The sequence below is a fragment of the Canis lupus genome, chromosome 18 (genome assembly GCF_003254725.2).
Source record: "Canis lupus dingo isolate Sandy chromosome 18, ASM325472v2, whole genome shotgun sequence".
In the NCBI taxonomy this organism is placed as follows: domain Eukaryota; kingdom Metazoa; phylum Chordata; class Mammalia; order Carnivora; family Canidae; genus Canis; species Canis lupus.
This window is the reverse complement of record NC_064260.1, coordinates 43,462,959-43,486,498: the sequence shown is the minus strand read 5'-3', so window position 1 is coordinate 43,486,498 and position 23,540 is coordinate 43,462,959. Positions and strand designations below refer to the sequence as shown.

The 23,540-nt window shown below is 45.4% G+C and overlaps 1 protein-coding gene across 1 annotated transcript in view; it reads left to right on the top strand.

Annotated features, from left to right (window-relative positions):
- The first annotated feature begins 13,419 nt into the window (after positions 1–13,419).
- Positions 13,420–23,540, top strand: part of CRY2 (cryptochrome circadian regulator 2) — a 35,159-nt gene continuing 25,038 nt past the window's right edge. Inside the window, exons 1-2 of the mRNA XM_025451959.3 lie at positions 13,420–13,673; positions 22,606–22,714. Coding sequence (XP_025307744.1) covers positions 13,459–13,673; positions 22,606–22,714 — 324 coding nt within the window. The 5' untranslated portion in view covers positions 13,420–13,458. The remainder of the gene's footprint in view (positions 13,674–22,605; positions 22,715–23,540) is intronic.

Here is a 23,540-nt window from a genome sequence, read left to right as displayed (position 1 = left end):
TGTGAGCGCTCAATAAATGTTTCTGAATGAAGAAAATGAATGAGTACTTCAGACTGTTGTGAAATGCTGGAATTGACACAAGATCTTCATGTTCTGGAAAAGCAGACTTTCTGAATTGTTTAAAATGAACTTGTACTACTTTTGCAACTGGACGAACAAAATTCAATTAAACAAAGAAATAAAAGCCCAGATGCAGCTGTTGGCTGTACCATCTCCAGGGGTTTCTGGCCCCTTCTGCTTGGAGTGCACCCCTTCTCTGTTCAGCTGGGGGTCTCCCAGCTTGGCTCTGCTCCTTAACCTTGAGCACATATCATTTCCCTCTATTTCCACCCCCCACCACGTCAGGCCCCTCATTTGGGCCAGATGTTTTGTATCAACTTCCATGATAGCTCCCTTTGAAGACATTCTCATGCCTTTACCCCTTGTTCACTGGTCCTCAGCTGGTGGGGTGGATATTGCCTCTCATGGGCATTTGGCTGTCACGACTGAGGGATTGTTATAGCAACTAGAGGGCAGCAGCCAGAGATGGTGCTAAACATCCTACAGTGTTTAGGAAGGCTCCCATATCAAAAAAATTATCTGATCCAAATGCCAAGCTTGAGACAAGCCTGTGCCTGAGCCAATAATGATAAAATCAGCAGTCCAAACCATCATTTGGTGAGAGTCTTCTCAGTGCAAGGCACTGTGCAGGATACATTACAAGATTTAGCAGACATAATCCTTGCAAGCACCCTGAGAGGGAGGGAAGATTATTATGTTTTCTAGATAAGGAAGCTGCAGCCCAGAGAAGTTAGGTAACTTGCCCCAGGTTACACAGCAAGTATCAGAGCCAGGATTTGAATCCAGGTCTACCTGACTCCAAATCCCATTAAAGTCCCTGAGGGATGCAGACCCATCCCATGAGACTTCCCTGCCAGAAAATGATCACATCACACTCTGGTTGGGCTAGGATCTCTCTGGCATCGGGAGAAGACAGTTTATAATAAGGATCACCAACATGTGTATAACATCTTCCTCAGGGTTTAGAATCCTACTATCATGGATAGATCAAAGCCTGGAACCCCAGCTGCTGGGAGACCATGGGAGGCCCTACAGCCTGGGCTTCTGCAGTACTCTCTGCCTTGTAACCAAGCTTCTCCAATGCTCCCTTACGTTCATGCTTGGCGAGCCTCTCTGAAAACCACATTGACCCATTGAGCTACCCCTGTGTGGACCAGCTCAGCACCTGTGGTTCATTTCTCTGGGTCAGCCAGATTCAGGTTCAAATCCTGGCTCTGCCACGAGGTGACCCTGGGCAAATTAGTCAACTGTTCTGAGCCCCAATCTCCTCTTCTGTAAGGAAAAGACAATAACACCAACTTTGTTGTTGTTTTCTAAGAATAAATAAGATCTTAAATATATTCACATATGTTTCTTAGTAGAGGAACTGGCATAGAACAAGCTCCATATGTTATTATGAGTTCTCATTACTACAGTCATCTCCCCCAGCCATGCACCAAGCCAGAGTGAGAGGGCTCCCCTGGGTGCTGGCTTCCTCTCCCTCCCCTAGTTAGTGTTTCCAAAGTCCCAGTGTGTCTCCGCCTGAGTCTCAGGGTAGTGGTGGGGCCAAGGGTGGCAGTGGGATTTAAAGAGGCTCTAGGAGGGGTGCCTGGGTGGCTCAGTCTGCCTTTGGCTAAGGTCATAATCCCAGGGTCCTGGGATCAGGCCTCACATTGGGTTTCCTGCTCAGCAGGGAGTCTGTTTCTTCCTCTGCCCTGCTCATATTCATTCTTTCTCTCTCTCAAATAAATAAATAAATAAATTTTTTTTAAAAAAGACACACTGAAAATAAATAAATAAAGAGAGACTCTGAGAAACACAATAGTGGCAGGTCTAGTCCCAGCTCAGTGTGATTTGCTTGTCCCCCTTGACCTGACTGAGGGGCCTCAGAGCTTGGAGACCCAGAGTGCCCCACCTGTGGCTTAAAGCAGTATTTTCCAGAGTGTGTCCGTGCAGAACCACCTGCATCCTGGTAGGCACAAATTCCCAGGCCTTGCCCCAGACTTCCTGAGTCAGACTTTGCAGGGAACCTGCATTTTGAACACCTAGGAACACCTGCATTTGAGAAGCTCCACTAGAGAGGCTGGAATCTTGTTCCTCAACCCCACTCAGTTGCTGGCAGGCAGGGGAAGAGCCTTATCAGCTCCCTCTTTCTTCTCCCTCTGAAAAGGATGCAGGGCCACAGGGCTCCTGGGAGTGAGGTAGTGGGAAGCAGAGGAAGGCAAATTCCTTGTCCTTCGATAAAAAGTCACTCACCTGGATGGGGACATGTTAACTTTGCATGAGGACTAAGCAAGATCATTGTCTTTGGTATTTTCTTTCTTCCTTTTTTTGAGCTAATTGTTAGCCTGATATCTTTTGAAAAAAATGTTTTAATTAACCACAAATCAAACAATGCTTATTTTAAAAATTCAAATGGTACAGAAACCTATAGGGTCAATATTCCCTTTACCTCATCCCTCCCCCACCTCAATAACACGACCCTGAAAACAGTTATGTTACCCTCCCCATTGTTGACTCGATTTGCCTTTTTTTTTTTTCAAAGATCTATTAAATAAAATAAGACAAAATCAGAGAGGGAGGTAAACCACAAGAGACTCTTTCATCAAAGGAAACAAACTGAGGGCTTCTGGAGGGGAGGGCGGGTAGAGGGATGGGGTAACTAGGCGATGGACATTAGGAAGGCATGTGATGTGATGAGCACTTAGTGTTATATAAGATTAATGAATCATTGACCACTACCTCTAAAACCAATAATACATTATATGTTACTTAATTGAATTTAAATAAAATTAAAATAAATAAGTAAAGAATTATTTATCTATTTGAAAGAGAGAGAGAGGTGGGGGGGTAGGGGCAAGGGAAAAAGAAGCCCAAGTAGACTCTGTGCTGAGCACAGAGACCCACAGGGGGCTTAATCTCAGGACCCTGAGATCATGACCTGAGCCGAAACCCAGAATTGGACACTTAACCAACTGTGTCACCCAGGTGCCCCAGTCTCCTATTACATTTTAATATGTGTTTCTGAATCATTATCTCTCTGTTTTTATAACAAATTTAGAGACAAATGTAACCTTTTTTCAAAAGAAACATGTAAGTGAGATAGGATCATCCTATACATACTATTTCATAACTGGCAAAAGGAGAAGCTCCCTGTGAGGAACCTGATGTGGGACTCAATCCCAAGACCCCGGGATCATGCCCTGAGCCAAAGGCAGATGCTCAACCACTGAGCCACCCATGTGTCCCTTTTTTATACAATTTAAATTAAATTTCATCCTCTTTTTTTAGGATTATTTATTTTAGAGATAGAGTGCGCACAAGCAGGGCGAGGGGCAAAGGGAGAAGGAGAGAGAATTTGAAGCAGATTCCCCAACTGAGCACAGAGTCCCACATGGGACTCAATCCCAGGACCCTGAGATCATGACCTGAACTGAAACCAAGAGTAGGCCACTTAACTGACTGAGCTGCCCAGGTGCCCCATCCTCTTTATTTTTTTATTGAAATATAATTGACATACAATTCCTTGGTATTTTCTAAAATCTCTGCTGCTGGAGTGGGAGACCTTGGGATTTACAGACCTGCACTGGAATCCCTGCTCCCTGCTTCCTAGCTGTCACTTAGAGGATGCTCAGCCACTCCAAGCCTGTGTCCTCATCAGCAAATGGAGGTCATTGCTAAGTAAAGGTTGACAGTAACAGACCTTGCTTTATAGGATTATGTCAAGGGTTAAGTGAAGAGTGGCTGGCTTAGAGCAAAGCTCAACAAATGTTCACTATTAATATTCTTCTGTGATCTTATGATTTTAATTTGCACAAAACTCTATTATTCTACTTCTCATGAAACATATAACAAGAAAAAATGTTAATACGCTTATTTCCTTCACTGTAAGTTTCTCAAAGGGCAAGAATTAGGTCGAACTCAACCCTGTACCTTCGAGAACCTTCTTGTAGCCTGGCCCAGCAGGCGCTTGGTCAAGTTTGCCCAGTGAATGATTAATACCCTCATAAGCAAGAGCAATGAGAACTAATGTCTGCTCAGCACACAAACCTCCACCTCCAACGCCTCCCTCGATCGTGGGGGTGTGCCCTCACTCCATGTTTAGGACCACAGGCTTCTGTCCCCTACACCTGCTGACCGGACCAATGTCCTAGGCTGCTCATCATTCCTGAATCCGGATCTGAAAGATGCTGGTACTCTCCTAGCAGTAGCCAGAAGTCACCGGGCAGCTATGTTTGGCCTTGTACACAGAGCCGCAGAGGGAACAGGTCCTCAGAGATAGAAAATGGAGAAAGTTGCAAAAAGAAGCAAACAGGAGACCATGGGATACCAGAGAAAGAGAGAAATGGAGGGAGGATGGCCGCCCTGTATCCAGTGGCTTTAGTGATTCCTGCCTTCAGTTCTGGTAAAGCAAGATGTGTGTTAGGCCCTGAGGTCCCCTGAGATTTTCCTGTGTCCTCCTAATGTATGCTTGCTTTTTGCTTCAGCTAGCTTGAAGGTTTTGGCTACCTGGCACCAGAAGGATTTGGACCAAGGTCATATATACATAGTTTCCACCTTGACTCACAGACCCGAGGAGTCTGGGGCACAAGGTGGCAGCTATGTGGCTCCTTCTACACCCTGCGGCCCCCCACCACCTCTTTGGAAGGTAAATCCCACCACACATAAGGCAAGCAGTCACCAGAAGCTTCCTTCACAGAAGGTGTCAATCTCTTATGTCCTTGAGAAGGAAGGTTCCATTTCTAGCACTTTGTTCTTCTAAATTAAAAAAAAAGGACTAACCAGAATGGAAGGGAGGGTGAGCAAGTGCTAATATCTCAGAGAAGACCATGATTGTATATTAGTGGCCAAAGCCCACTCTTGGGGGTGGCTGTGCTTGGAGGCTCCACTCCTCCAGCAGAGGCCTATAATCAAGGGCAGACTGAGGCATCTCTATCACCAACCTGACCTCAAACACATAACCTTTCCCTGGGCCTTGGAGACAGATGAGCAGGAAAAGGCTCAGCAGTGAGGGCCTTTCCCTGGTGGTTCGAGAGGCACATGTCATGCATGCCCTTTGTCACTCTCATCCCCGCCACACACAGATCTGCAGACACATACCCCACACTTCCCTCCCTCGAGCCCAGTGAGTAGCTGCTGTTCTTTTAAACAAGAACCTTGAAATTTTAGCTTTGAAATTAAACCAAGTTACATACCCTCTTCTCTTAGGGAAGCCCTTCCTTCTGGTTTTTCTTTCTCAAGTTTGCTCCTTCTTACTGGGTGGTCTGACATCTAGGTTGAGACCTTGCCTTTCAGGGTGGAGAGAATGGAGGGCAGCTGTCCTGAGGGTTGAGGGGTGACTGAGGTCTCAGTCCTGGGAGATCTGAGCAGAGCCACCTGCCCATCCTCCACGGGCCATGGGCCCCTGGCCCAAGGTCTGATGGCCACAGCTCGTCTGGAAAGGAACAGCCTGTGTGCTCTCAGTCTGTTGTGGCAAAGATCAGAAAAGCACTCACCTGCCCATTTCCTTGGTCCTTTGCTCAAGGCTATAAGCTTCTGGGGCTGCTAGCAGGAAGCTAGGCCCAACTTGTCCCTTGGCAAGTGAATAAAATCTTTAAATATATATAAAAATTAAAAAAATAAAGTCCCACTCTGGTGCTGAGGCTTATTTTACTTTTTATTTACAATGCGCTATACTTTTTTTATTTTTTAAAGATTTTTATTTATTTATTCATGAGAAACACAGAGAGAGGCACAGACAGAGGCAGAGGGAGAAGCAGGCTCCATGCAGGAAGCCTGACATGGGATTCAATCCCCTGTCTCCAGGATCACACCCTGGGCCGAAGGCGGCGCTAAACCTCTGAGCCACCCGGGCTGCCCCTATACTTCTTTTTATAAATAAAAGCTTTATGGAGATACATTTCACATGCCATACATTTCACCCAATGTTGAATTCAGAGTGGTGCGACCATCATCATAATCAGTTTTAGGACATTTTCATACCCAACCCCCCCAAATTCAGTATCCATTGCCTGTTACTCTCCCTTTCTCCCCAGCCCTCCCTGTCCTAGAAAGCCATTTTCTGTCTATATGGATTTGCCTATTCTGGGCATTTCATATAAATGGAATCCTACCATATGTGGTACTTTGCAACTGGCATCTTTCTTTTTCTTTTTCTTTTTTATAAGATTTTATTTATTTATTTATTTATTTGAGAGAGAGAGAGAGAGCAAATAGGCAAAACGGCATGCAGAGGGAGAGGGAGAAGCAGGCTCCCTGCTAAGAAGAGAACTCCATGAGGGGCTTGATCCCAGGACCCTGGGATCATGACCTGAGCTGAAGGCAAATATCCAACCAACTGAGCCACTCAGGTGCCTCACAACTGGCATCTTTCACTTAGCAAGAGGTTTTCAAGGTTCGTGGATGGTGAAGCGTCTATTGGTACTCCCTTCTCATTTATCGCCAAGTGATATTCCATTGTGTGGATATACCACTTTTGTTTATCCATCCATCAGATGATGGACACATGGGTTGTTTCTACTTCTTTGGCTATTAATACCAAATGTTAGTTCTGCCTGGTTGTGAACCTCATATGGTGGATACATACATATATAAATGTTTCCTTTTGTGTCCAACTTCTTTGTTCAATATTAAATTTGTGAGATTGAGGGCCCCTGGTTGGCTCAGTCAGTGGAGCATGCAACTCTGGATCCCGGAATTATAAACTCCAGCCTTACACTGGGTATAGAGATGACTTAAAAATAAAATCTTTCACAAAAATTGGGGGGATGCCGGGTGGCTCAGCTGTTTGGCACCTGCCTTCAGCCCAGGGCCTGATCCTGGAATCCTGGGATCGAGTTCCGCTCGGGCTCCTGCATGGAGCCTGCTTCTCCCTCTGCCTGTGAATAAAAAAATAAAATCTTTAAAAATTTTTGGGTTTTTTTCCTCATTTTAATTGTTGTATAGTATTCCTTTGTTTGAACCCACCATAATTTATGTATCCATTCTACTGCTTAGAGACATTTGAGGTGTTTCTGGCTTATGATTATTACTAAGAACATCACTACCATGAATATTTCCGTACATAAAGTCAAGGACAGGCTTGAAGTCTCCCTGAGCAGACAGCACCAGTTTTAGTTATGCAGACAAAGCTTAATTTACCTTTTTTGCACTAACTTGACCTGGATCGTTTCTTGCTTCTGCCTCTGGAAATGATAAGCAAAACTTGGACTGTTTCCAAGGTTAATATGGGGTAACCACTGAAAATTGTAATATTATAACCAAACACCAAGAATAAACAGTCACTGCTTTCTGGCTGTATAAACTGCTTTATAACAATATACCCCTAAGCCTCCTTCCCTGTTCTGTTTTCATTGCTCTGGTTTCAAGCTGCCTTTGTGGTGCACAATAAATGTTTACTAATTACTATTTCAGTGATTAATTCATTTTACTTTGGCTATTTTGAACCTTTGACAATGTCTTTTGGTGTACGTGTGCACAAATTTCTGCTACGTATATGCTAGGCATTAAGTTCCTAGATGAGAGGGTATATTGTTTGCCATCTGTAGGATTTTTCAAATCTAGTATACAACACCAGACTCAATTGCCCACATTTTCCCCAAAGCTCAGTTTTGTCCATTCTTTTAACTTTATCCATATTAGTGGGTTTATAGTGGTAGCTTATGGTTTTTATTTCTCCCATGAACTAATGTAGGTGGGCACCTTTTTCTGTGCTCATTGGCATCTTGCATACTGTCCCTCATGGGGGAGAAGGTGCCTGTTCAAGCCTGACTTAGTTTCATATTGGGTAGCCTGTCTTTTTTTTCTTTTTTATTCTGGATCTGAGCTCTTTTTTTTTTTTTTAGATTTTATTTATTCATAATAGACACAGAGAGAGAGAGAGAGAGAGAGAGAGGCAGAGACACAGGCAGAGGCAGAAGCAGGCTCCATGCAAGGAGCCGGATGTGGGACTTGATCCCTGGTCTCCAGGATCATACCCTGGGCTGAAGGCAGGCGCTAAACCACTGAGCCACCCAGGGATCCCCATCTTTTTTTTAAGATTTTATCTATATATTTGAGACAGAGAGAGAGACCATGAGCAGGGGAAAGGGCAGAGGGAGAAGTAGGCTCCCCACTGAGCAGGGAGCCCAATGTGAGGCTCCATCCCAGGACCCTGAGATCATGACCCCAGCCAAAGGCAGCTGTTTAACTGACTGAGCCACCCAGGCACCCCATGGATTTGAGCTCTCTTAGAATTGGAAGTGTTACAGTGATCTTGTGTCATTCTGTGGTTTGCTTTTTCACTTTCTAAATAATGTTTTTTGATAAACAAAAGTTCATAATAAAGCAAACAAGCAAAACTGGAAACAGACTCCTAAATACAGAGAACAAACTCTGGTTACCAGAGTGCGGAGGGGTGTGTGTGGACAAAACAGGTGAAGGGAATTAAGACATACACATTTTCAGTTATAAAATAAATCAGTCATGAAAATGAAAAGTACAGCGTGGGGGGATATAGTCAATAATACTATAATAACTTTGTATGGTGGCAGATGGTGATGACACTTACTAGGGTGAGCACCGCATGATGTAGAAAATTGTTGGAACACTATACCATGCACCTGAAACTAATACAATATTGTATGTCAACTATACTTCAACCAAAAAAAATTTTTAAATTTCATAATTTTAATGTAGTTCAATTTATCAGTCTTTTCATTTGTGGTTAACACGTCCCATGTTTTATTTAAGAATTCTTTGTCTCCCCTCAAAGTCATAAAGATTTTCTCCAGGGGAATCCCTGGGTGGCTCAGCGGTTTAGCGCCTGCCTTGGGCCCAGGGCGTGATCCTGGAGTCCCAGGATCAAGTCCCACATCAGGCTTCCTGCATGGAGCCAGCTTCTCCTCTGCCTGTGTCTCTGCCTCTCTCTCTTTCTCTCTCTGTCTCTCATGAATAAATAAATAAAATCTTTAAAAAAAAACATATTTTCTCCCATATAATCTTCCCAAAACTTTCTTTACTGTTTTACCTTTCACATTTAAGCATATAATCTACCTAGAATTGATTTATGTGTATGTTCTGAGATAGGGGTCAAATTTATCTTATTTATTTTTTTGTTTACATTGAGATATCTGTTTGACTCATTGTCATTACAAGAAAAACCACCTTACCCCACTTCCGTACAAAGACATCTTTGCCCTGAATAAATACCTAGATATGTGAGAGTCGGTTCCTGGGCCCTCAATTCTGAGAGTCTATTTATCTTGTTCCAAGTCCTTGCTGTACGTGTATTATCATCATCATCATCCCCATTTTCCAGATGGGGAAACTGAAACACAGAGAAGCTAAGCAAGTTGCGCAAGTAATTTGCTAGTTTGTGGCGGAGCTGGAGATGGAACAAGGAGTCTGGCTTCTCGGTCTCTAAGTCCCTCTAAGTTTTACAGGTTCCCAGACTGAAGAGTTCAAAGAACATCTAAGTAGGCTTTGTGGGAAATCTCGGGGATAGGAACGCCGCCGCTGCACACCACGGGCCTGCATAGCTAAAGGGAGCAGAGCAGGGACGCCTGGGTGGCCCAGCGTTTGAGTGTCTGTCTGCCTTTGGCTCAGGGTGTGATCCCAGAGTCCTGGGATCGAGTCCCACATTGGGCTTCCTGCACGGAGCCTGCTTCTCCTCTCTCTGCCTGTGTCTCTGCCTCTCTGTGTGTCCCTCATGAATAAATAAATTAAATATTATAAATAATAAATAAATAAATAAATAAATAAATAAATAAATAAATAAATAAATAAATAAATAAATAAATAAATGGAGCAGAGCTGGGTGCTCAGTCCCACTCGTACCAGCCGCTTCTTTCTCAGTCCCACCACTAGAGGGCGCGGGTCACTTAAATTCGCCAGGGACGTCCCTCCTCGCGCCCCTAGTTACCTTTCAACCAATCATCAAATATTTACCGAAAGCGCAACTCGAAGGGAACGCAAGAAGTTGCCCAATCCAGTCTCCATGCAAGACTACAACAACAAAAAACGCAGGACTGAGGTCTTCTTAATATCTTCAGCGAAGAAAGAAACCTCCCACTACCTAATTTGTCGCATTCCTAAACCACTATATACTAAGTCTGTCCTTAAATCTCTTACTCTTTCTAGCGTAAACTGGATTTTTTTTTTTAAACCCAGATTCTTTCATTCTACTCCCAATGGAAACAAAGAGCAACTGTTTAGCATCCTCATGGCAACCACCCTTCAGAGATGCTTGTAAATTCCGAGATATATGGCTATGAGGTCAAACCTTTTTATTTCTCTCGAAGATACAATAGTACTGATTACATTTCACCTCCCTAGCAATTTATAGGTTTCTTTGGTCTCTCTTCAATTTCTCTATGTCCTTTTTATTTCATTTTTTTTTAAGATTTATTTATTTATTAAGAGAGAGAGTTGGGGCATAGGGAGAGAAGCAAACTGGATCCCAAGCCAGGCTGGATCTCATGACCCTGAGATCATAATCTGAACCAAGCCCAAGAGTTGGCTGCTTATCCAACTGAGCCACCCAGGCACCCCTCTCTAGGTCCCTTGTAAAATGTAAAGTTCAAAAGTGAACTTTGCACTCCAGTATTCCATCCAGTGTCAGATTTACTTCCTGGTTCATTCTTGAGTGTTAACCCTGTTATTATACTCAAACTATATGCAATCATTCAATAAAATAATTCATCCTTATCAATATGATGACAGATTATATAGTCATTAAAATAACAGACACAATGACACAGCAATATAGAATATACTTAATATTTTGTATAGAAATGCATGCAACACTGCGTTGGTTTGGGGGATTGCTGTTGTTTTTCATTATTGGTATAATTTTGAGGTCTTTTAAAAACTGACAAAAATCTTTTATTCACTCAGCCACTCATGGAGTGCTCGTTATGTGTAAGACCAAGAACGAGGTGTTGCAAGGGAGACAAAGGCAGACACAGATCCTGCTGTTCAGAATAACAGTAGCTGACTCTTATTAAATGCTTACTATATCCTTGCTACTATTGTCATCCCTATTGTATAGCTTAAGGACATGGGGAGCAAGGAGGTCAACTAGTTCACCAAGGTCACACAGAGTAAAAGCAGAACCAGAATCTGAATTCAGCCACTCCAGTTGTGCACGTTAGGCTTTTTAACCATTATATGACACTGCCTCTCATGATACCTTAATAAGATAGAGATAAAAGACATTCAATCATTCATCAAATATTTATTGAACAACTACTATGCGTCAAGTACCAAACTAGTGCTGGGAATATAAGTGATGAGCAAGATCAGCACAGTCCCCGCCCTTATGGACCCATAGTCTACACAGAAAGCATTACAGGAATTCAGGAGAAAGAGCACCCATCTTTGAGGCGAGGGCAAATAACTATCTCCTTACACTCTGTTTCATTCCTCCTCCACCTTGTGGAGAGACAAGGGGATAGGAGAGAGGAAATACAAAGTTTCAGAAGGGAAATGAGAGGTGGAATCTATGCATTTAGTAAGCATTTGGGATTCAAAAACAAGGACAGAGTCAGGACTGGATAGACTTCTAAGGTTCCTGCCAACCTGAGACTAGTTACTGTTCAGCTTTTAAAACTATATTTTCTTTATTTATTTGAGAGAGAGCACGAGCAGGGGAAGAGGGAGAAGGAGAGGGAGAGGGAGAAACAGACTCCCTTGCTGAGCAGGGAGCCTGATTTGGGGATGGATCCCAGGACCCCAGGATCATGACCTGAACAGAAGGCAGATGAAGCTTAATCGACTGAGCCACCCAGATGCCCCCTCTGTTCAACTTGTACTCAAGTAATCCTCAGTCAGTAAGTGCCAAGCACTGTGCTAAACCCTGAAAATTCAACTATAAATAAGCCATGGCCCCTGCCCTCCAGGAGTTTATAGTCTAGTGGCACAGAGAGACAAGCAAGAAATTCCAGTACCATGTACCAAAGCCAGTGATAAGAAGCAGCACAGAATGAGATGGGCATTATGCAGGCTGGGACCAGACAGCAAGAAAGTGACATCCATACAGAGCAGTGACACAGAACAAACTGGAGTTAAAGAGGCGACAGGGTGAGGAGTGTGATTCAGGTTTGAAGGAATAAGTTATGCAAATGAGAGAGAACCTAGGATTGAAAAAGATTCTGTGGTTTATAGAGTAATGCCAATTAATGCCACTAAATTGCTAAATTCCTTCATTGCTCATTCCCGAATTCAGGAAGGGTTGTGAGTATGGGCACAAGCTAGGGCCAAATTCAAACAAGCTCTTTGGTTGATAACCACAGCGCTCCAATCTAATTAGGCTACCTTAGCCCACCATCAACACTTCATTGCAGGTGTTCATATGCTTCTCTTGCCATTCAGTCTATCAGCAAGGCCAGTGCTAGACTCCAGAAGAAGAAGAGGGCTCCACTTGGCTCCCCAGGGGAGTAGTGGGGACAGTGTCTTCCGTATCTTTGAATCCCACACAGAATCCAGTTCAGTGCTTTGGGAACACAGAGGTACCACTGTTCTATATTCTACTAAACACAGAACAAAAAGAAAAGTTGATCTGATGGCATAATTACTATCTCGACCCACATCCTCTGCATTGCCGGAGCCTACTCCCAACCCCTTCACTGCTGCACATCAGGGCACTCCTCCTCCCTCCTTAGACTTTGCCACTTGCAAATGCCAAGGAGCTCTACGCAGATAAAAGGGTAGCTTTGTGGATAAAAGTAGAAGCTTCAGACTCAGAATAATCTGGGTGGGATCCTTTTATTAGCTTTATGATACAGAGCAAGTCACTCAAGCTGTGGCAGCCTCAGATTTCTCTGTCTCTAGGATGAGAATAATAACAGCTCTTTCACTGGGATCTGTTGAGTGAACGTAACCGGGTTAAGAACAGTGAATAAGACAGTCTATGTGAGGATATTATCACGTTGCTTGGTATATAAAATGCACTGAATAAACAGGAGCTGTAGCAGAATGTTGCAGATGAGGTCATAGAGTAGAGGCAGAAGTGGATGATGCCAGGTTAAGTCACCGGCTGGAGGCACAGCAACCCCCACAAGCCCAGACAGCTTCCAGCCACAGGCTGAGAACAGGACGCCTGTAAGAGATCCGCCGTCCCTGGAGACTCGCTCCACGCCCAGGCCTCCGCCGCGACCCGCGGCTTGCGTCACCAGCCCAGCCCGCCGCCTCCTCTCCCCCAGACACACACATGGTGGGAACGTGAGGGGGCGGAGCCGGGCTCCGCGTCGCTGGGCCAATCGCCCGGCGGGAGGCGCCCAGCCAATGGCAGGGGCGCTCCGGGGCCCTCGGGGGGCGGGGCCACGGGGAGGAGCGGCGTCGTCATAGGTCACTGGGCGGGCCGGGGGCGGGGCCCGCGGCGCCGGCGGGGCGGAGCGGCGGAGCGGCGGAGCGGCGGAGGCCTGAGCAGTCGGAGCGGTGATGGCGGCGGCTGTGGTGGCGGCGGCAGCGGCGGCCCCGGTGCCGACAGCCGGAGTGGATGGCGCCTCCTCGGTGCACTGGTTCCGCAAAGGGTTGCGGCTCCACGACAACCCCGCGCTGCTGGCGGCCGTGCGCGGGGCGCGCTGCGTACGCTGCGTTTACATCCTGGACCCCTGGTTCGCGGCCTCCTCCTCGGTGGGGATCAACCGATGGCGGTAAGGAGGCCAGAGCGGGGTCGCGGGCCGGGGGCAAGCGGCCGGCCTCCAGGGCGCCGGCGAAGAGCCCGGGTCCCGCCGCCCTACAGGGCGGGAGGTTCTGCCCCCCTGCGCCCACGGCCGGAAGACCCCCGGCCTCAGGGAGGTGGGACAGGCCGACGGAGCCGGGCCTCCAGCGGGAGAGGCCGGGACAGGGGAAGCGGTTAGTCATCTTAGTACGGCCCGGGGCGGGCGGCTCGACCTCCACGGAGCGCGTTCGCATCTTAGCCCCTGGGGGCCTCACAGCGTTCCTGCCGAACTGGGATCCTGCTCCCGGTTTTACAGGTGGGACTCCTGAGGCCTAGAGACGCAGAGTTGGGCTGCCGAGGGGACTTGCAGCCAGGGTGGCAGAGCAGGGACTCCTGGCCTAGGGCTTTTAGAGGCGTGCTCAGGGAGAGGAAGAAAGGAGGTACGTGATGTGAGCACAGCAGGTGCTCCTGGCGTTCTTCCAGTAAAGAGCCTAGTACTGGGCTCCTGAAGGCCATCTCTATCTCAGCTTCTGGCTTGTTGAGTCCATTCTTTCACCCATCCTGGTTTCCCTCTGTCAAGGCCTTCCTGCCTCTGGAGGTGTCTAGAGACCCTGGCTTAGCATTAGATAAGGCAGGTGCCGTCGCCCTTTATCATGAAGACCCCAAGGGCTTGTCCAGTTAAAGGCACTGTGTGTCCTGAGCTACAGAGGAGTACTTAGACCTATTTTGAAGAATTCCCTCAGCCACTATCTGTGAGCCTGCTAGGAAAAGAGAGAAAGAAAGAGGAACCCAACAAAGAAAGAAAAAGGAAAGAGGAACCAAAGTATCACTTTCTTCCTCCTCTTCTCATGAGACTGATTTTTGTTTTTTATTTTTTTTAAAGATTTTGTTCATTTACTCATGAGACACACACACACAGAGACAGAGAGACAGAGAGGCAGAGACACAGGCAGAGGGAGAAGCGGGCTCCCCGCAGGGAGCCCGACATGGGACTCGATCCCGGGAATCCAGGATCAGGCCCTGAGCCGAAGGCAGACGCTCAACCGCTGAGCCACCCGGGCATCTCATGAGACTGATTTTAAAGGACACTTGAGACACTGTGGATTAGACTTTTATCGACTGATGTGCTGAGGTTAGGGAGCAGGATAGCTATGATATCAAGGAGATCCCTCTATGATGATTCCCAGAGATGCAGTTGACAGAATCATGGGAAAGGATTAACAAACAGATAGGTAGCTGATGTCTTTTCTCTGTAATCAGTGTTTAAAACCAAGGAGTTTTGAAACATCCTGTACCCATCTCTCTTTTAAACACCCCACAGCTGTCCTTTGGTTTGTTTGCAGTGTTCTGAGGGATGTTTGCTTGTGGCCATGTGCCACTGATGGGCAGCGTTATTCCCAGGATACAGTGGCTGTCAGTACACCATTCTTTTCCTCTCCAAGGTGTGTGTCCTGCTAGGAGAGTGAGTGCCCCTAGCAGTGGGTCTATTAAATGCCCCCTCCTGCCCCATTTATATAGAGAGAACAATTAAAGATAGTCCTGTGGAGAGCCTGCCCACACAGTTTTCAGGCTGCTCTATTGCTCTGCCTCTGCTCTAGTTTCTATAGATAGGAGGTTGGGTTTGACAAACATACTCAAATGACCATCCCTAGCCTAGACATTTAACCAAGCCTCAGACTTTGCCCTCTGTCTGTGGCAGTGTGCCAATTAGAGCAGAGTAAATAGAATCTGAGCACTTGCTTGTTACGTTGTCATGAAAGAGGTTTTGTTTTGTTTTGTTTTACCAGGTTTGGGGGGACATTGCATAGAGCTGCCTACTCCTTTGTGGTAGGAGAGATTAAAAATCAACAAGAAAACCTCTGTTGCTGATTAAACTCAGATTTGCCAGGAACTAGGTGTTTATGGTCACTCTTGTGTGATTGTGCTTTTGAGCAAGTGAAGGAGAAAAGGAAATGTGGTGGCTCGGATGCCTGAGTGAAATCCTGAAGTCAGAGGCCATGTAGGAATGTAGAAATTAATTGAACAATGATTGATGCGTTCCTAATATCTTCCAGGCACTGACCTGGATGTTGGTAGGGACACAGAAGTGAACAAGCAGTTGTGGTGTCCAGAGCTCCTGGAGCCTACATTTTAGTGGAGGGAGACAAGTAAACAACCATACTTTAGTAGAACTAAGTGCCATGAAATAAATAAAATAGGGGGACAGACTAGAGCAGTATCAATCTTGCTGCATATGGGAATCACTAAAGGGCCTTTAACAGATGCTTGGACTCCATCTTCCCCCAATTCCAATTTAATGATTCTAGGTTCTGGTCTGGGAATTAGGATTTTTAAAGCTTTCGTGTGCAATGAGGCCTAAGAAGCACCGGACTGGAGAACCACAGACTTGAGCCTCACAGCTTGAGGAATGTGTTGCAGTGCATTGTCAGGGAGGCTAATTAGCTTTGGCATTCAGAAGAAAGAGATGAAAAAACACAAAATGGATCGAATATGATAACTGCTCTCAGGCCTGGAAACTGATAGGCAGGTGCCATTCCCACCATACTCTTGTTACCATGGTCAGATCCAGGGCACCCTCACCACACTCTTTGTTCCCATGATCAGATCCAGGACAACCATCACCACACTCTGCTCCCACGATCAGATCCAGGGCACCCTCACCATACTCTTTGCTCCCATGATCAGATCCAGAACACCCTCACCACACTCTTTGTTCCCATGATCAGATCCAGGACAACCGTCACCACACTCTGCTCCCACGATCAGATCCAGGACACCCTCACCATACTCTTTGCTCCCATAATCAGACCTAGGGAACTCTCACCATACTCTTTGCTTCCATGATCAGATCCAGGGTAGAGCAGCAGATTGTTTTACACACTCAGGTGGGGGTTGGAGGAGTGATGGAGCCAGCTGTACTTTGGCATAACTACGGTCTGTGTAATCTTCCGGTGGCTGTTTCTGGATCTGGGAGTGATCTGAGACAACTCTGCTGCAGCATAATGTCCTAGTACTGCAGCTACTTCAGTTGCTGCCTCTGAGAAGCCTCCCTAAAAAGGGTGGGCCATGGGCCATCTGCAAGAGGTGGGGGGAAAATCAAGATCTGAGATGTCTGTTCTCTTGCATTTCTTACACTAACTCCTGCACAGAATTTTTCAGCAGATGAATCAGATTAAAATAACTATGAATGGCACTTTTTATGAGTAAAAGAGGACAAAGAAAAGCAGCCAAGAAATATGTATATTAGCATAGCAGAAGGGCTAGCCTACTCCTTGCCTTGGTGGTAGTGGGAAGCTAATGGGCTAATTGTAGCTCAGTGAGCCTCAGGACTTTTTTTTTTTTTTTTATTTATTTATTTATTTATTTATTTATTTATTTATTTATTTATTTATTTATTTTTTGTCAAGCACTACTTGGCTAAGCCCTTTGCCATTTTTTTCCCAGCCCCACCTTCCCCAAAATTGCTACATGTGGAAGGAGGTACTGCAATGAGAACCACCCCAGAAAGGGGGTGATCATCTTCTAGATTTAAAAAAGGAGACTCAAAATAGGTTTTTATTGCCTTCCTCTTGCTCCTGCAACCTAGATCGCTATTGGCAACAATTCACTGCACCCTTTATTTAATTCATTTTCTTCCTGACCCTGTGCTGCACCTGTATCCAGGAGCTGCTGGACAGGGGGAATTGGTAAAAAGAAAATATCAGCCCATATAGCTCAGAATTAATAAATGACATGAACTGGGACCTCCAGGATATCTGGTAAAGACCAAGTGTGTCTCTCATCCCACTGCTGGAAGCTAATCACTATGAGACTGTCAGTTTGGTTGGTTCTTCCCTAGGACTTGGTCCACAAGCAGGGCATTGACAGCTGTAGTCTGTTGGGGGAGAAACCCGAATTTCTCTGAGCTGTTCACACTGGTACCCAAGAGAGTCACTTTACTGTTCTACTACTGAGGAAACGTTTCCATGTGCCAAAAAGGGATGAAAACCTTCATCTTTGTCTTCAAAATTAGGGAAGAATAAATATATTTTTAACTGAGCAGTACTTAGAAATCAATTCCTGCTATGGATTGTAGATTTGAGTTACCCTTTTCCATGGGGCTTATGCTCTCTTACTTAGGATAAATTAATTTCTATTAATATTGTATGTGCCAGTCTGGGCCAGCCTATGATATCATCATATAGTTAGATAACTTTGGCTTGAAGCAGAAAAACTTCGTCAAGGGCAATCTGGACCCCAAAAAAGAGTTCACTATCATTCTCCCTCCTCCTATGAACAACAAATAAAATATTCCTCAACGCAGAATTTGCCATCTTTAGGGAAGGTCTTCTCTAAAGATCTGCCTATCTTATTCTAAAGGGCTAGCGCCATGGAGTGCCTGAATTACAGAATCCTTTCTGTATTTTTGGAAATCCCTGTTTGGTCTTCTCCAGTACCATCTGCCTCTAGCTCCAGAGCACTTACATAATGTAATTCAATTGCACATGTTGTCTAATCCTAAGGGTGAGCTTCAACTGCTTGCACAGGACCGTGTGCTCTGAATTTTGGCCATGTGAGCTCAGCTTGGAGCTGCCAAGGGTGAGCTGCCAGCCTCAAGCACCACCATCTCCAATGCCCAAGCCAGTTTTCTTTAGAGTTCACCCCATTGGAGTGAAGAGAAACTGGCCATGTAGAGAGGAGGGCTCTAAAGAATGGCAAAAGGCCCCAAATTCTCTCCAGTGAAAGAATGCACACACCTGCCCCAGTGAGCATTTGCTCAGTAGCAGCGCTGTTCCTGTTCCTCTTTTCTTTGGTGTTATGCAAAACTGTCACCTGGCAGGTAAAGTACCATAGCAGTGGCTTCTCTTTCTCTGGCTGCCTGGAGGCTTGGGCTCCTGGGGGCCTGTTGCCTTTTATGGGGGCCATCCTTAAGCCTCCTTCCTGGAGAAGCCCTTTAGGGCTAGATTCAGGAGGGAAGTTGGAAGTAACAGCATCTCTAGAGCACCAAAAAGGAAGCAGAAACCAGGAAATCAAAGAGAGAGAGTTTAGTAGGAACAAGTTAGAAGCAAAGAAAGGCAACTTGTAAACAGAAGCTAAAGTGAGGTTCAGTTTTCTAGAACAGTGCTTGCGAACCTTTATCCTGCAGAGGAATCACCAGGGGCTCTTGCTAAAATGCAGATTCTAATCCTAGAGGTCTGAGATCCTGCATTTCAACAAGCTTCTGGGTGGTTTACAGCTGTTGAGCCTCAGAGGAGTTGGCTGCAGTTCTTGACAGTTGCGTCCTGGGCAGCGCAGCCTCAGTGCTCAGGCGGTAAGTCCTGGTCAAGAGGCAGTGGAGCCTAGTGGTTAAGAATGCAGACGCTGAGCCACACTGCCTGGTTTGAATTCTGGCCACTTATTAGGCTCTGTTTCCAGATCTGTAAAATGAGAATAATCATGGTACCTGCTTCACAGATCTGTATGAAAATGAAATGAGATAATGTATGTAAACTAAATAGACTGGTGCTGGGTTCACTGCAGATGCTCATTAAATGTAAGTTGTTGCTGTTATCATTATTATCATTTGGTTGTAGAGTTCAGAGTCGGGCCTTCTACTTCCTGCTTCAACTGTAGAGATTTCTCTTGTCAAAGAAAAGGGCTGTCGTGGGGTTATCTTACTTATCTTACTTCAGAGATGCTTACTCCAGAATTTCTCCTTTTAGTAAATGAGGTCTAGAAATGAAGCTCTGGGGAGGCAGCCGGAGCCTAGCTTTCATGTGCACGTCAGCCTTATTTATAGCTTCAAACTGAAAGCCTGTGCAGCCTGGTGGACTGTGAGGGAGGAGGCCACCAACGTGCATGGCAGGGACATTCCTGAGAGCCACAGATGGAGGACCCTGTGCCCAGAGGTGATAGAATCTAAGTTGCCAGTTACACCCGGCATTCTCCCCGGCCGGACCCAGGTTTCCGTGGTCCGAGACTGTTCACATGGGTCTCTCTTCTTCATCTCTTGAGAGGAACAGCGTGGCCTGGGAGGAGGCGGACACAAGTGCAAGTGCGTCACTCTGGGTTTAGCTTTCCTTTTCTGAGGGTGTCAGTTTCTCAAAAACAGAAATTCACAGAGGCGGAGCTTAGGATTTGCAGAAAGCAGCAGTTTCCCATCCCCACTTCTGGGAGAGTCTCTGCAGGCCTGCATAACGCTCTGGGCTGAGCCTGGGACTCACTCAGCTCATGCTGGAATGTGGGTCTGTGGCATTTGCTGCCACTGCCATGGGAGTGTCATGATGCAGACGTCAGAGGCAGCAACGGGGACTGGTTCTAGCTGGCAGCCTGGGAACAGAGGCTGCTCCTGTAAGCCTGCAGCAGTCGGGGGATGTGATGTGCTGCAGAGATGGCACAGGGCTCCATTGTGTTCAAAATAAAATTGAGTGATTTCCATCATTGACAGAGATGGGTGGGAGATGATAACATGTAGATGGTAGAACCAGGCTGACCTGTTGGGGCTTAGCTCCTCCAGAAGTTCAGAATGTCAATGGATTACCTATATAGTCAGGTTTGTGTTTGTCAGAGAGGTGGCTGATTCCAAACACTTGAGGTCCAGCAGAATCTCAGCCCCGGGGTACCACTAAAAGGCTTTAGAAATGGGGCACAAGTTCCTATCCCAGCTTTGTCGCTTAATAATTATGATCTTAAGCAAATTAATTATCCTCTCTGTATTTCATTTTCCTCATGTATAAAATGAAGACAGTATTTCCATTTAAAATGTATTGAAAGAATTAAAAAGAAAATATGCTTTAAAAGCATAAACAGATATGTAACATCATTGACATTGTTTGCCTCTGGGGAAGGGAATTAAATTCCTGATGGATAAAGGAGAGGCTTTTTTTTTTTTTTAAGATTTATTTGTTTATTCATGAGAGACACAGAGAGAGGCAGAGACATAGAGGGAAAAGTAGGCTTCTTGCAGGGAGCCAGATGTGGGACTTGATCCCTGGCCCAGGATCACTCCCTGAGAGGAAGGCAGATGTTCAACTGATGAACCACCCAGACATCCCAAGGGGAGGCTTTTTACCATGTACCTTTTTATAACATGAATTTTACAATATATAGTTATCTGTTTAAAATGTTAATTTTGGGGGGACTTGGGTGGCTCAGTTGATTAAGCATCTGCCTTCAGGCTCGGGTCATGATCCCAGGGTCCTGGGATAGAGCCCCACCTCCTGACTCCCTGCTCAGTGGGGAGCCTGCTTCTCCTATCCTCCCTGCTCCTGCTTTCTCTGTTGCTATCTCTGTCTCTCTCTCTCTCTCAAATAAATAAATAAAATCTTTTTTAAAAATGTTAATTTCATTTAACTTAAACATATAACACATGTTAGTGCGCTTGGCTGGTTCAGTGGATAGAGCATGCAATTCTTTTTCTTTTCTTTTCTTTTCTTTTCTTTTCTTTTCTTTTCTTTTCTTTTTTTTCTTTTCTTTCTTTTTTCCTCCCTCCCTCCCTCCCTCCCTCCCTCCCTCCCTCCCTCTCTCTCTCTCTCTCTCTCTTTCTTTCTTTCTTTCTTTCTTTCTTTCTTTCTTTCTTTCTTTTTCTTTTTTAAGAGGGAAGGAGCTGGGGAAGGGGCAGAGGAAGGGAGAGAGAGGAGAGAGAATCTTAAGCAGGCTGCATGCAGAGCCTGACTTGGGGCACCCTGAGATCATGACCTGAGCCAAAATCAAGAGTCAGACACTTGACTGAGCCACCTAGGCACCCTGAGCATACAACTCTTAATTTCAGGACTGTAAGTTCGAGCCCACATTGGTTATAGAGATTATTTAAAAATAAAATCTTTAAAAATAAAGAAATAAACAAACACATGTCATGGGCACCTGGTTAGCCATCACGGTAGAACATATGATTCTCGATCTCAGGGTTGTAAGTCTGAGCCCCACGTTGGGTGTAGAGATTACTAAAAAAAAAAATAAATGAATAAACTTAAAAAAATTTTTTAAATAAAACACATGTCACAAAAACGTATTGATAGATTTCTCAGAAAGGTGGTTATGCCTAACTGAACAGTAAATAAATGTTTGTAGTCAAATAAAAATAAGTGAATCACCAAAGGCGCTCAGCATATGCTCTTCTGCATAGTAATCTGGCTCTCAAGGGTAGGTCTCTTGAGTATCTGAGGGTCCCTACCCCAGCCCCCTAGCCCCAAAAGCATGTAAGGGTATCCTATGGAGAAGTACCTCCTAAGACCTCTCTCGGGATGAGAATCTGGTGGCCAGAGCCCCGGAGAATGAGCCACCTGCCTGATGAAACCCTGGGAACTTGGGCCCCAGCCCAGGCTGTGGAGCTGTGGCAGTAGACATGTGTACAGCCTAAAGCATGCCGACAGAAAGGCAGGGGGTCTGTTGGACCAGGTAGGTAGGATTTGCCAGGGCAGTTGCAGCCTTGTTCCTCTCTAGTAGGACTACAGTTTTGTTCTTGTTTGTCAGATGGCTTTCTCCCCTGTTTTCCCTTTTGATTTTCACAACAGCCTTGTGACTGAGAAGGAGCAAGTGCCTTGCCTCAGCTCACAGAAAAGCCACAGAGTAGGAGCAGCTCACATTTGTCCTAGGTTTTCTCTATGCCGGGCACTGTACTCAAGTTTTTCATGCATTATTTCATTTTCTTTCCGTAGCAATTCTAGAAGATGGGTACGAACATCAGCTCTGTGTTACCGATCAGGGGGGAAAAAAAGAAAAGCTAAACAAATTAAGTAACTGCTTAAAGTCACAGAGCTAGTGAGTGGCTAAGTCAGGATTTCAGTGGAGGCCATGTTACCCCCTCCCGCCTCCCCCCACCTCCCGTGTCATAGCTGGAGCAGAGGACTAGTGATGCTATTTGTTTAGCGTAAACAGTGTACCAGGGTCTCCCTGCTTTGTCAGGCAAAAGAGTGCCTCTTTTGAATGTTACCACTAAAAGGCCTGTGTGGGCTCTTGCATTGCAGGTTCCTACTTCAGTCTCTGGAAGATTTGGATACAAGTTTAAGGAAACTGAACTCCCGCCTATTCGTTGTCCGGGGACAACCCGCTGACGTATTCCCAAGGCTATTCAAGGTGAGTGTGCTGAGTCCTAGAGAAGACGGTGAGATTCTCTTGTCTGGACTTTCCCTGCAGACTAAATGAGGTGATATTCTGACTAAGAAAATGGAACCAGTCAGCGCTAGCCTGTAGGGAAGTGGGGAGTTAACCCTATCAACTTGCCAACAGAATGGAAACTGTGTTAAGGAAAAAAATTCTGTGAAACCAGTGTCTTGTTGGAAGGTTCCCAGCTCAGTCCAGACAAGGGATGTAGCAAGTTATTCCACCCCGGATGCCACTGGCTTCCTCAGATGTTTTCTTAGCTCATGCCAACAAGATTTATTAGGGCTCTTCTCTATGCCAGGGGTTTGAAGACAAGTTTTCCTTTTTTAGCACAGGGCGTTTCCTGTCTTGTTGTGTGCTGCTTATTGGGGGAAAAAAATCAGCCTTTTTGAGGGAGCTCCCTGCTTCTCTTGGGGCAAATGGTTGATAAAATCTTCACTTGGGTACCATGTAGACCTCTGTCCCTTCTATCAAGTAGCCAGCCCACTTCCCCCACCCTCCCCCCCAACCCCTTTCTTTATAAAGCACATTTTATGGCCCAAACAGGCAAAAGTACTCATCTCACATCATCACAAGAAGAAAGGTAAGTATAGTAATAGGTATTTTAAGAGAGAGACCACATTCATGTAACTTTTATTTTATAATTGTTCTATATACACTAAAATAACACTATATTTTATAATTGTTCTATTTTATTATTAGTTACTCTTGTTAATCTATTGTGCCTAATTTATAAATTAAAGTTCATCATAAGTATATATAGGAAAAAACAAAATACTATACATAGGGTTCAGTACTA